This window comes from Diospyros lotus, chromosome 8 (assembly GCF_014633365.1).
Source record: "Diospyros lotus cultivar Yz01 chromosome 8, ASM1463336v1, whole genome shotgun sequence".
In the NCBI taxonomy this organism is placed as follows: domain Eukaryota; kingdom Viridiplantae; phylum Streptophyta; class Magnoliopsida; order Ericales; family Ebenaceae; genus Diospyros; species Diospyros lotus.
This window is the reverse complement of record NC_068345.1, coordinates 28,162,568-28,174,870: the sequence shown is the minus strand read 5'-3', so window position 1 is coordinate 28,174,870 and position 12,303 is coordinate 28,162,568. Positions and strand designations below refer to the sequence as shown.

Genomic DNA, 12,303 nt, shown 5'->3' with positions numbered 1-12,303 from the left:
ATGAGATTCAGAAGCATCTAAAGTTGTCATTAACAGAGATATTTTTGATGAAATTGTTATATTTCGTGATTCGTCTACAAAAGAATCTAACCCTAGAGGTCAGCAGAGTTTTGACATTTAGGTGGAGCTTAAAATTGATAAGAGTCATAGATCTGAGTCATCATCGCAGATTAAGTCAAGCCTAAAAGAAAGTGTTAGTTCACCAGAATATTGTATTGCTAAATATAAACTCAGAAGAAATATCAGACCTTCTCAAAGGTATACTGAGGCTGATCTGGCTGTTTATACTTTGAGTGTGGCTGAAGATATCTACTACAATGATCGTAGTGTGAATTTGGTTGGTTTTCGTCAAGAAGATTAATTCTTCGTGATTTTATTAGAAGAAAGTATTATGGATAATTCCATGTTTGAATTTTGTGTCAAGGTGGAGATTATGATAATTATGACCCAAAATTTAAATTATTTGAGATTGAAACTCATAATTTAACCGTGATTAAGACTTCAAATTTGATATCCTAAAATTTGACTGCGATTAGGACATCAAATTTGACTACGATTGGGATTTATCTTAAACCGAAGACTTATGTGGTGTTCTCTTCATGTTTCAATTTTGAGTTTTAAGTTTTGAGTTTTGCGGTGGTGTTCTTTATGTGGTATTTTGAATGTTTGTTTTAAGATTTTTGAAAACGCATTTTTGTTATCATTCTGAAAATCTATTTCTTAAAATAGAAAACACGTTTGCTTTGTAATTTTAAAAAATTATTTTGTGTTTCTTTTTTCTTCTTCTATTCTCTAGCGCCCTGCACCTTCTCCGTCACCGAAGACCATCGCTGGTCGGAGATTTACACGATCAGAGCCTACCATTAGAAACTCTAAGCCAAGAGGGTTAACATACACAAAAATGAGCTAGGTTTAGCTATTAGATTTTCGTAGATCTAACTTTTAACTTTTTGCCAACACCTATACGCACTGTTAGTCGCCACCGGCCACCATGGCCTATGGTTTTCGGTGATCAGAGGAAACCACCCAACACCCAAGGGCCCATCGACCAACATGCCCAAAAATCAGCAAGGTCCAATGGTCAAATCTAATGGCGATGGGCGATCAAGAGAAAAGATGAGAGATGATAGAACCAACAAGATCGAATGGCAAAGGGGCAGTCGACAACGACTTTTAGCGGTGGTGGGTGAGGTTGACGGTGGCTCATGGAGGTGATGAAGATGGCAAGGGGCGATCGAGAGAAGAGAAGAGACAGGAGAGAGCCAACAAGATTGAATAGTCGGGGAGGCGATTGACGGTGGCTTTCGGTGGTGGCGAGCGAGGTCAATGATGGCTCATGGCAGTGACAGAGATGGCAGGCTCGGTCAACAGTCAATGCTTGAGAGAGAGAGAGAGAGAGATGGAGAGATCTGTGAGATTTTGGAGGGGTTGGGGAAGAGGCTAGCTTTTTCGTGTTTTTGAGTTTTGAGTGTGTTTTCACTAAAAACACCTTGTTATTTTGGGTTCCTTTACAAAATTTTTAGTTGTTTTCGAAAATGCGTTTTTGAAAAATTTAATGTGGTAAAAACTCAAAATTTTTGAAATGCATTCTTAATGTTTTGAAAAATTAAAAACTCAAAATGGACTAAAAATAACAAATAAATCAGGCCCTTATATTATTGATTTATTTTTTAATCAGGATATAATTCTTATGTACATCTACAAATGAATTTTAGGTTTATAAATAGGTGCCCAATGTCTTGGAATTAGTGTAACAATATCACTTTTGTAGTAGTAATATCATCATAGTAATATTTTATTTTTTTTATCCTTAATTTTTCTTAATTTGGTTTTTTCATGTTAAATTCTATATTCGTTTGTAAGATTGATAGTTTGTTCGTGATTTGTTTTCGATCTAAAATCATAACAATTAGCATTTAGTTTCCAACAAAAATATATAAATACAAAACATTGACTTCTCATATACCCAATACTTAGAGAACTACATAGACACAAATATACGAAATAAATATGCAATAAATAGCCTGGATACAAGTTTAATACTTAACATACATTTCATTAAGTGGACATTAGCGAGACCTTATCTTTTCTCTTTGCTCAGTTATCAGTGATAACAGATTTGGAAAAACAACAGTGAGTCTTAATGGCTAGTGGATGGTGGGCTGAGCATTTCAATCGGGGGAGTGAGAGAATGAGAGATGAGAAATATAAGGGTTTCCCATGGAGAGGATAGAGGCCACATGAGGTTAGGGTTTTTGTAAAGCTAATTAAGGGACTAGACTAGATCCATGTATTTTATTTGGGATGGTGAAATGATAATAAAAAAATATATATTAAATTTGGATTGGGTTTTGACTCAATTCACAATTTCAACTCTACTTGATTTCTCAACCCACATAGCTGAATTTGAACTGAATATTTCAACTTTTTGCAAATGTTGAACCAAAACCAAACCCAGTATCTTGATTCTGTTCGATTTTCTGAATCTCAGTGTATGCCCTTATTTATTCCATTTCATTTATTCTCTCATAAGAGATTCTATCAATTTTTTTTTTCTATATATATAATTAAATTATTTTAATCATGACTTAAATATCTTATATTTTGTAAGAGGTAATCCAACATTTCCGGCTAGTCTTTAAATTAAATAATGTCATTTCTAATTTGTATACTTTTATAGGTTTATTCGTTTTAAGTGACGTGAGAGATTATGCACCATACGTTACGGATAGAATAAATGGAGGAGTGAGGAGTAAGGCACCCTCATCACGTTCAAAAGAAGAAAGAGCAGATCCAATTCCAATTCCAGCGTGAGCCGATGAGATGAACAAGGATCGTGGGTTGGCCGTCGAACTGGCGGCGGTGTCAATTGCCTTGATGCTGTATACGTGTCTGGCGAGTGCCAACCTCCACCCTCTGATCCTTGTGCCGGGCAACGGCGGCAACCAGCTGGAGGCCCGACTGACGGCGGAGTACAAGCCGCCGAGCCTCTTCTGCACGCGCCGTCACCCCCCCAGGAAGGACGAGGACGGTTGGTTTCGGCTTTGGTTCGACTTATCCGTGCTGTTGGCTCCCTACGCGCGCTGCTTCGCTAGCCGGATGACGCTTCACTACGACCACCACCGGGATGACTACCGAAATACCCCCGGGGTTCAGACCAGGGTCTCCCGGTTCGGCTCCACCCAATCCCTCCTCTACCTTAATCCCACTCTCAAGTAAGCAATCTCAAGTAAGCAACCCCTCTTGGTTTATCATTAAGCAAGCATAAGTTTTAAGTTAATAAATATCTATCATAACAATGACATTACGGTGTGTTTGATCAAGAGAGTAGAAAGTGAAGCGAAATTCTAATTCTAAGGAATTTTATTTCTCACCCTATTCTTAGGAGTTCCAATTCCTTGATTTCAAGGAAAATTTTTAATTTTTTATTTAAGATAGAATTTGAATTCTATAAAGGAAAAAAAAATTATTTGATGAAATTTTTTGAAATTTAGATAAAAAATGAATTTTACTCTCATTTTCCATCTCTATCAAACGCACCCATACTATTATGAATTGGCAGGAACAACATATTTTATTTTCCACCTACAATTCACTATATATATACTTTATTTTATACTAATCTGAACATAAAACAAACTTGAGTCATAACTTTTGCCCACAAATAGATAATACAATTGAAAAATAAATCAATAACTATATAGAAAAAATAATAAATCTTATAATTATGTAAAAATGATCCTTATTTCTTGATACTCCCCATCAAATTAAAGAATGAATGTCATTCATTTCTAGCTTACTTATTAGCCTTTGAAAAGCTGTTTTAGGAAGGCATTTGGTAAGTAGATCTGCCAGTTAACTACTTGTAAGTACAAATAAAATACAAATTAAACTACTTTCCAACTTTTTTTTTATAGAGTGTTTGTCAATTTTCACATGTTTAGTGCGGTCATGTTATACTAGATTGTGTGCAATATTAATGGCTGATTTATTATCACAATACAGTTTCATAGGATCCTTCCATTTGACCTTCAGATCTTCTAAGACTATTTTAATCCATAGTAATTCATAAATCCCAAGTGCCATGAACCTGAACTTAGCATCTACACTTGATTTTGACATTAGATTATGTTTCTTACTCCTCCAAATCACAATATTTCCCTATAGAAAAATGTAATATCCAGATGTTGATCTCCTATCAACTATTGATCCTGCATAATTAGCATCTGTATTGGCTTCAATAGGTAATTCTTGCCTTCTTTTGAATAAGATTCCTTTACCTAGTGTGACCTTTAGATAATGCAAAATTATGTGTACAACCTTCAAGTGTATTTCCTTAGGATTATGCATAAATTGGCTAACCACTCCCACAACATATGCTATTTCCGATTAAGTATGTGATAGATAAATGAGTCTCTCAACTAATCTTTGGTAGAGACCTTTATCTGTTATTGCATCATTTGGACTATTACCTAGCTTATTATTAGGCTCAATAAAAGTCTCAGCTGGCCTACATCCTAGCATACCAGTCTCGGTTAATAGATTTAGGATATATTTCTGTTAGGATATAAAAATACCCTACTAAGAGTGAGCTACTTCAATACCCAAGAAGTACTTTAGCCTACCCAACTCCTTAATGTTGAATTCCTTTATCAAGCATTGCTTTAGACTTTCCATTCCCTCCAAATCATCACCTATCATTATGATATCATTTATATAAACCAACAAAACAATAATTTTTTAGCAATTGAATGCCTTATGAATAATGTATGATTTCCTTGGCTTTATTTGTATCCCAAATTGAGCATGGCTTTGGTTAAATTTTCAAACCAAGCTCTTGGAGATTGGTTCAACCCATATAGGGATTTGTTTAACTTGCATACCACATCTTTTCTTTTTGTTTGACTTATTCTCAGATGGACCTCCATATAAATTTTTTCCTTTGCATCACCATGTAGAAAGATATTTTTTTTTTTTCACATCAAATTGTTATAATTTCCAACTAAAATTTGCAATTAAGGATAACAATATCCTTATGGTATTCATTTTTGCAACAAGAGCAAAAGTTTCAAGGTAATCCACACCACAAGTTTGAGTATAACCCTTAGCCATCAACCTTGCCTTGTACCTTTCTAATAACCCATTTGAATTGTACTTAACAATGAATATCCATCTAGACCCCACTAGTTTTTTTCCCTTAGGCAATCTCACTAAATCCCATGTCTTACTCTTTTCAAGTGATTGCATCTCTACCCTCATGGCTTCTCTATAATTCTCATTACTTAATGCCTCATATACTGTTTTTGGAATGGGAATTAAGCTAATGTTGGTGAGGAAGGTTTTGTGATTGGGAGACAGGTGTTTATAAGACATGAATAAGTGCATAGGGTGCATTGTATAGGTTTTGGTCCCTTTACGAGTGGTAATGGGTAGGTCAATATCAGCTGAATTAGATAGATCAGAGACATGTTCAACTTCATTAGGATACATTACAAAAAATTCAGCATTTAGTGACGAAAAATTCCATATCTAAATGTTAAATTTTTATCGCTAAATTATTTAACGACGGATTTAGTGACGGACACGTTCTATCACTAAAATTGACATCACTAAATTTTAGCGATGATATTTAGCGATTGATTATATTTAGCGAAGGAATAGAATTCCATCACTAATCAATGACGAAATTCTATCGTCCGTCGCTAATCAGTGATGGAATAGAATTCCGTCACTAAATTTAGCACGCTGGTAAAATTAAACATCATGGCCTCCCTGCATACGCGCCTTTCCCCCTCATGTGCACCACATGGCCGCGGTGGGATATTACTCCCAGCTATTATCTCAAGCTCTCTATCGGATTCGAATCCCCAACCTCTCATGACCAAATTCCACATGCAAGCTAGTTGATCTGAAAGCCTCATTGTTTATTGATGTGTATAAAATATATTTATAGTATTCTCTTCTAAATTTTTCAGAATTATATTTACACTTCAAAATTTCTCAAACTTATTTAATGATATTAATTTTAATATTAATGTTAGTAGAGGGAAATGAATATTAATTTTAATTTTATTTCATTATTAATTCAAATAAAAGTTTATAAATTATTATATTGACAATGAAAAATTATGTTCTTATTTTGATTTTAATTTGTAATATGTTTAAAAAATTATTAGTTTAATTTTTACTAATGTTAGTAAAAATTATTATGATATGTTTAAATGTAATTTTTAGTTATTTTAGAGTATCATAAAAGTTATATTTATATTTGTTTAAATAATTTAAATTTAAATTTTAAATTTCTTAAATAATTAAAATTTTTAATTATTTAGTGACAAAATTTTTCATTGCTAAATAATTTTAATTTTTTTATTTTTTAACGACGGGATCACACCTCGTTGCTAAATTTTATATTTTTTTATTTTTTTCCATGGGCGTGTTCCTGTCACTAAATTTTATATTTTTTATTTAATTTTTTTTATTTTTTAGCGACAAACCCCGTTGCTAAATTTTACATTATTTATTTATTTATTTATTTTTTAGTGATGAGTATGACCTTGTCGCTAAATTTTAATTTTTTATTTAATTTTTTTGCGACTGCTATGACCCCGTCAGTAAATTTTACATTTTTTATTTAATTTTTTTTATTTTTTAGCCACGAGATAATCCCGTCACTAAATTTTAAATTTTTATTTAATTTGTTTTTATTTTTTAGCGACGGGTGTAACCCCTTCACTAAATTTTAATTTTTTATTTAATTTATTTTTATTTTTTAGCGACGGGGTGATCTCGTCACTAAATTATATATATATTTTTTTATTTTTTAACGATAGGGGTGACCCCATAACTAAATTTTACATTTTTTATTTTTTAGCAACGGGTATGACCCCGTTGCTAAATTTTAATTTTTTATTTAATTTTTTTACTTTTTAGTGATGGAATTTCAGTCGTAAATTAAAAAAATGTTTAAAAATATTAATGACGGAATTTCCGTCGCTATTTTTCTTGTAGTGATAGATGGAAGTAGAAGTAGTTACATCAGCTTTCTCAATGTCAAGTTTAGGAGCTGATTCAGATACTTGAACAAGTGTTGAATGGGCACTAGGTTTCTTCCTTCTTAAGTAAACTTGGAGTGGACGCAGTTTAGCCTCTTTAATTAACACTTCTTCTATCTATTCTTGAGGCTTGGACTAAGAGTTAGATGCAAGTTGTAGGGATGAAGCAATAGGTTGTTGTTGTATAGGGGTAGACAATAAAGAGAACTCATGGAAAAACAAATTTCTATCATTTTCCTCACTTACTAAGGTCTCCTCCTGAACAAAATACTTAATTTGTTCAGCAAATGTAACATCCATTGATACAAAAAAAAATTGATTGGAAGATGAAAACACTTGTAACCTTTTTTAATAGATGAATATCCCACAAACATACATTTAAGAGCCATAGGATCTAGTTTCCCCCTTTGTTAAGAGTGTAGATAAATAAATGCTACACACCCAAATACTCTAGGTATGAGGGCATTAGAGATTGAAGCTCGTGGAAAAAAAATTGAGACAATAGTTCAACAAGACTTTTAGAATTGAGGTTCCTTGATGGCAGTTAATTCATAAGAAAAGTAGCAGTCAAGACAACTTCCACCCAGTATTGTTTTGGTATATTCCCTTGAAATAAAAGGGCTCTATAGTGATATTTAGGAGATGCCCATTCTTTCAATTACCCCACTTTGTTATAGAATGTTTACACAAGAGGACTCATGGACTTTGCCTTTTTCTTAAAAATAAAAAGCAAGGAACTAATTAAAGTAGTCTCTAACATTGTTTGATCTAACTCTTTTGATATCAACATTGAATTGAGTTTTACTCAGATTATAGAAAATAGAGACTACAAAATTGACATATGATTTGTTCTTTAAAAGATATATTCAAGTGGTTCTAGTGTAGTCATCAATAAATGACACGAACCACTGACCCCATAACATTAGGAATAAGAGATGGACCCCAAATGTTATTGTGTATAAGTGCAAATGGAAAATGACTTCTTTTAACATTCATTGTAAATGATGTCCTTTCTATGTTTTGCAAATTTACATTTATCACATTGGAAGTCTAATTCATTTAATCCTTTGAATAATAAAAGATACATAATTTTCATAACATTAAAAGAATGATGAGTAAAATGAAAATGCTGTAACCAAATCTTCTCTTTGCAAGACCAAGGGGATTCAGTCATACATGACATAGGAGATATTTTGGCTAGCCTACGTTTCTGTCCATTACTTTGTTCCTCAAGGAAATAAAGACCTTCCTTCTCTTTAGTGTGTCTAATCATTTTCCTCGTGTCCTGCTCCTAAATTTCACAATAAGAGAGATGAAAAACCACTCTACAATTAGAATTTGAGCTAAGTTTTTGGATTAAAATAAGGTTAGTGAATAGTTTAGGTACATATAGGGTATTCTTTAAGGTAAGATGTTCATTGATATAAACATCTACTTGACTTGGTACAGTGGTAGTTGTACCATTAGCAATGATGATTTTTCGATTGCTAGAACATAGATTATATGACACAAATTTGTAAGAAGAACAGATCATATGATTGGTGGCACTTGAGTCAATAATCTAGGCACTTGAGAGCGCGGTATTTTGTGGCATTTAGTGCATGAGAAAATGAGGAAATACCTAAAGAGATTATGGTACATGTACCTGAACCAATAGATTTCTCTAGGGATCCAATCAGTTGCTTCAATTTAGAAATTTCTTCCATGTTGAACTCAATAATCACCAGTTCTAAATGCTCAATTTCCCCAACCTGTTGTGTCTTAGTCACATAGGCATGCTCTTGCATCTTCTACTTGCCTGGTGCTTTACCTTCAACTTGTGGTTTTCCATGTAACTTTCAACACTTGTCTATAATATGTTTAGGCTTCTTACAATAGGTGCACCACAAAGGGTCCTTGTTTGATTGTGACACATCTGTAGGTTTTTTACTCTCATCCTCTTGATGTTCTGCACTAGAATGCTGGATCTATCTTGTCATTAGTGCTAAATTTTCCATGGTATGAATCTCAAGCATGACTCATCTCATTCCTTCATCAGTTCAGACAATGGCTATAGTCTCATTTAGAGATGGTAAATCCTCTTTCCCTAGTATCTGGACTCTCACTACATCAAACTCAATATTTAGGCTAGTAAGAAATTTATAAATCCTTTCTTTTTCAACAAACTTTTTAAGTAAGATAGCATCCTCACTACATTTTATTTTGATACATTGGTAGTAATCCATTTCCTGCCATAAAATTTGTAGGAAATTGGAGTACTCAATATCGAACAGTTCCCTTGCTTGGTTGCTGCGATCTTAGTTTTGATCTCATAAATTTGGGTTGCATTTCAAACTTTTAAATAAGTTTGTTTAACTACATTCCAAATTTCTTTAGGTATACCTAAAAACATCACAGTGTCACTTATCTTAAGAAGCATAGAATTACATAATCAAAGCATTACCATAGAATCATCTTCATCCCAAGTTTTGAAAGTAAGATCTTTTTACTTAGGTCCAGTACCAAATAGATGGCTTAGCTTGTCTCTCCCTATCAGAAATATGACCAATTGAGACCACTTCAAATAGTTCTTACTATTTAACCTATAGACTACTTGTTCTACAATTCTTCAATTGATAAATTGTTTTTGTTCTCCCCATAAACAATTACTGTAATTGGTGCTTCAGAGGCATTACTTCTTTGCTTGAGGTAGATATAGCTCTTGGATGAATTGCACTTGAACTTCTCAGGTCACAAGATGGATAGGTTTAATGTCGTGGAATGAGATGTTAGTTTCTTCAAAAATTGGATGCTCATATGACTTTTGATACCGTGTTACAAATTGACAAGAAAAATATTATTTCCACTCTACATCTCACCATATATACAATTTAGAAGAAGCACTCTCCACTTCCTTAAATTAAGGATCCACTACCCAACTACTAATCTAAACATAAAATAAACTTGAGGGCCATAACTTTTGCCCACTAATAGATAATACAACTAAAAAAACAAACCAATTATAACTATAAAAAGAAAATAATAAATCATAAATCTTATAATTGTATAAAAATAAACCTTATTTTCCGACAATTACACTTCATAAAATATAATTAAACTTCTACTACTTTCTCTTAACAATAGTTATTTTGAATAAAAAATTAGTTATTTTCATTAATTTTAGTCAATTTAGTTATTATTTCTATTAATTCCACTTACTTGCACAGACACCTCACTGAATACATGGCGTCGCTGGTTGAATCTCTGGAGCAAGTCGGCTATGTTGACGGCGAGACCCTTTTCGGAGCTCCGTACGATTTCCGGTACGGCTTGGCAGCGGAAGGCCACCCAAGCAGAGTTGGTTCCCAATTCCTTCAAGACCTAAAGCACCTCATCGAGGAAGCAAGCGCATCCAATGGCAACAAGCCGGTGATCCTCCTCTCCCACAGCCTGGGCGGCCTCTTCGTCCTCCAACTCCTCGCCCGAAACTCGCCGTCCTGGCGCCACAAATACGTCAAACACTTCGTCGCGGTGGCGGCGCCGTGGGGTGGCTCGGCAGAGGTGATGCTCACCTTCGCCTCCGGCAACACCCTCGGTGTGCCGCTGGTCAATCCGCTAACCGTGAGAGACGAGCAGAGAAGCTCTGAGAGCAATCTATGGCTCTTGCCCGCACCCGGATTGTTTACCAAGCCATTGGTGATCACGCCGGCGAGGAATTACACGGCGAGTGACATTCCGGAGTTTTTGAACGACATAGGGTTTCCGGAAGGGGTGGAGCCTTACAGATCTCGGATTCTGCCTTTGGTCGAACGGCTTCCGGCGTCGGAAGTGCCGGTCACGTGCGTGATTGGGACCGGCGTGGAGACGCCGGAGACTCTGTTGTATGGAGAGGGGGGGTTTGATCGACAGCCGGAGGTGGTTTACGGCGACGGGGACGGAACGGTGAACAAGGTGAGCTTGGAGGCGGTGGAATCGGAATGGGCGAGGGATAAGAATCAAAGCGTCAAGTTCATTAGGCTGCCTGGGGTTTCTCACACGGAGCTACTGAAAGATGAAGCTGCAGTTGCTGAAATAGTTGCAGAAATTTGTTCCATCAATTCCCAACTTATGGGTCCTCTGGTGTCTAATCATTAATCATGTCACATTATGTAAATCATCTTTTGCATGTTAAATAATTGAATCCAGCTCCTTCTTAACCCTTTGATTAAGGATGGCTGCTCTGCATGGTGTATCTCTTGGGGGAGTCATTCTACAGGGCAGAGACGTTGAGAGAGCTTTATAAAAAAGATAAAATTGTCCCTATTCACTTTACAAATTTGTAAAATGGGGCATTCTTTCCCGCCTCATCACTGCCTTCACCCCACTGCTGTGCCTTTTTGCCCTCGCCTCACCTTTGTCACCCCGTTGCCATCGTCTCACCACCTCACCTTGCCTCCTTGACTGTCGCGAGGGTTGGTGAGGCAAAGACAACGACGAGGCAATAGCCATGGGAAGAGAGAAAATGGAGCAACAGTGACCCACTTTACAAATTTATAAAGTAGACGGGGGTAATTTTATCTTTTTTTATCTCTTTTAACAACCCTGTTGGTAAGCGTGTTTTGCTTTTTAGACTTTTCTTTTTTGGGGAGTAATTTAGGCTGCATTTTCTTTACTATTTTTAAGTCATTTTTAATTTTTGATTTTCTAAAACAATAAAAACGCGTTCTCTTTGCTACATTTAAAAATGTATTTTTGAAAATAAAAAAAATTATAAAGAAAACTCAAAATAACAAAAAATTGTTTTGATTGTTTTCATCCAAAACAAACTCTAAACTTAAAACACATTTATTTATTTATTTATTTCTATTTTATTATTGTAATGGAAAAAAATATTACAAAATTCATTAATTTTAAAATGTATATATATTTTTAATAATATATTAATATTAAATATTTTTAATTTACAGAATAATTGAATTTATTGAATAAAATATTATTAAAATTTTATTTTTAAAATTTCAAACAGAACGTGTTTTCTAATTTTCTATTTTGAAAAATAATTTTTCAAAATAACAAAGAGAACGCGTTTTTAATTTTTTAAAAATGGACCATCAAAACAAAAAACTAAAAATAAATTCAAAACTCAAAAATGAAAATTAAAAAGTAAAGAGAACGCAATCTTAACTTGGGAGTCTTATGGCTTAGCTATAATGGCTCAGGCTATAGGATAGGCCCAAGGATGGACCCTACAATTAGGGTTTGGTTTTTTGTTTTTTTTTTTTAAATTGTT

At 34.3% G+C, this 12,303-nt stretch overlaps 1 protein-coding gene across 1 annotated transcript; it reads left to right on the top strand.

Moving 5' to 3' along the window:
- Nucleotides 1–2,730: 2,730 nt before the first annotated feature.
- Nucleotides 2,731–11,230, top strand: LOC127807116 (lecithin-cholesterol acyltransferase-like 1). Its single transcript, XM_052344752.1, has 2 exons — nucleotides 2,731–3,215; nucleotides 10,262–11,230. Exons 1-2 carry the CDS (start codon nucleotides 2,824–2,826, stop codon nucleotides 11,166–11,168), a joined length of 1,299 nt encoding a protein of 432 aa, XP_052200712.1. The 5' UTR covers nucleotides 2,731–2,823; the 3' UTR covers nucleotides 11,169–11,230.
- The last annotated feature ends 1,073 nt before the right edge of the window (nucleotides 11,231–12,303 follow it).

What these genes read in the sequence shown, in the direction of transcription:
- LOC127807116 (XM_052344752.1), top strand. Translation starts at nt 2,824, where the DNA reads ATGAACAAGGATCGTGGGTTGGCCGTCGAACTGGCGGCGGTGTCAATT. An exon ending in TACCTTAATCCCACTCTCAA is followed by an intron (nt 3,216 to 10,261) that starts GTAAGCAATCTC and finishes TTACTTGCACAG; the next exon opens with ACACCTCACTGAATACATGG.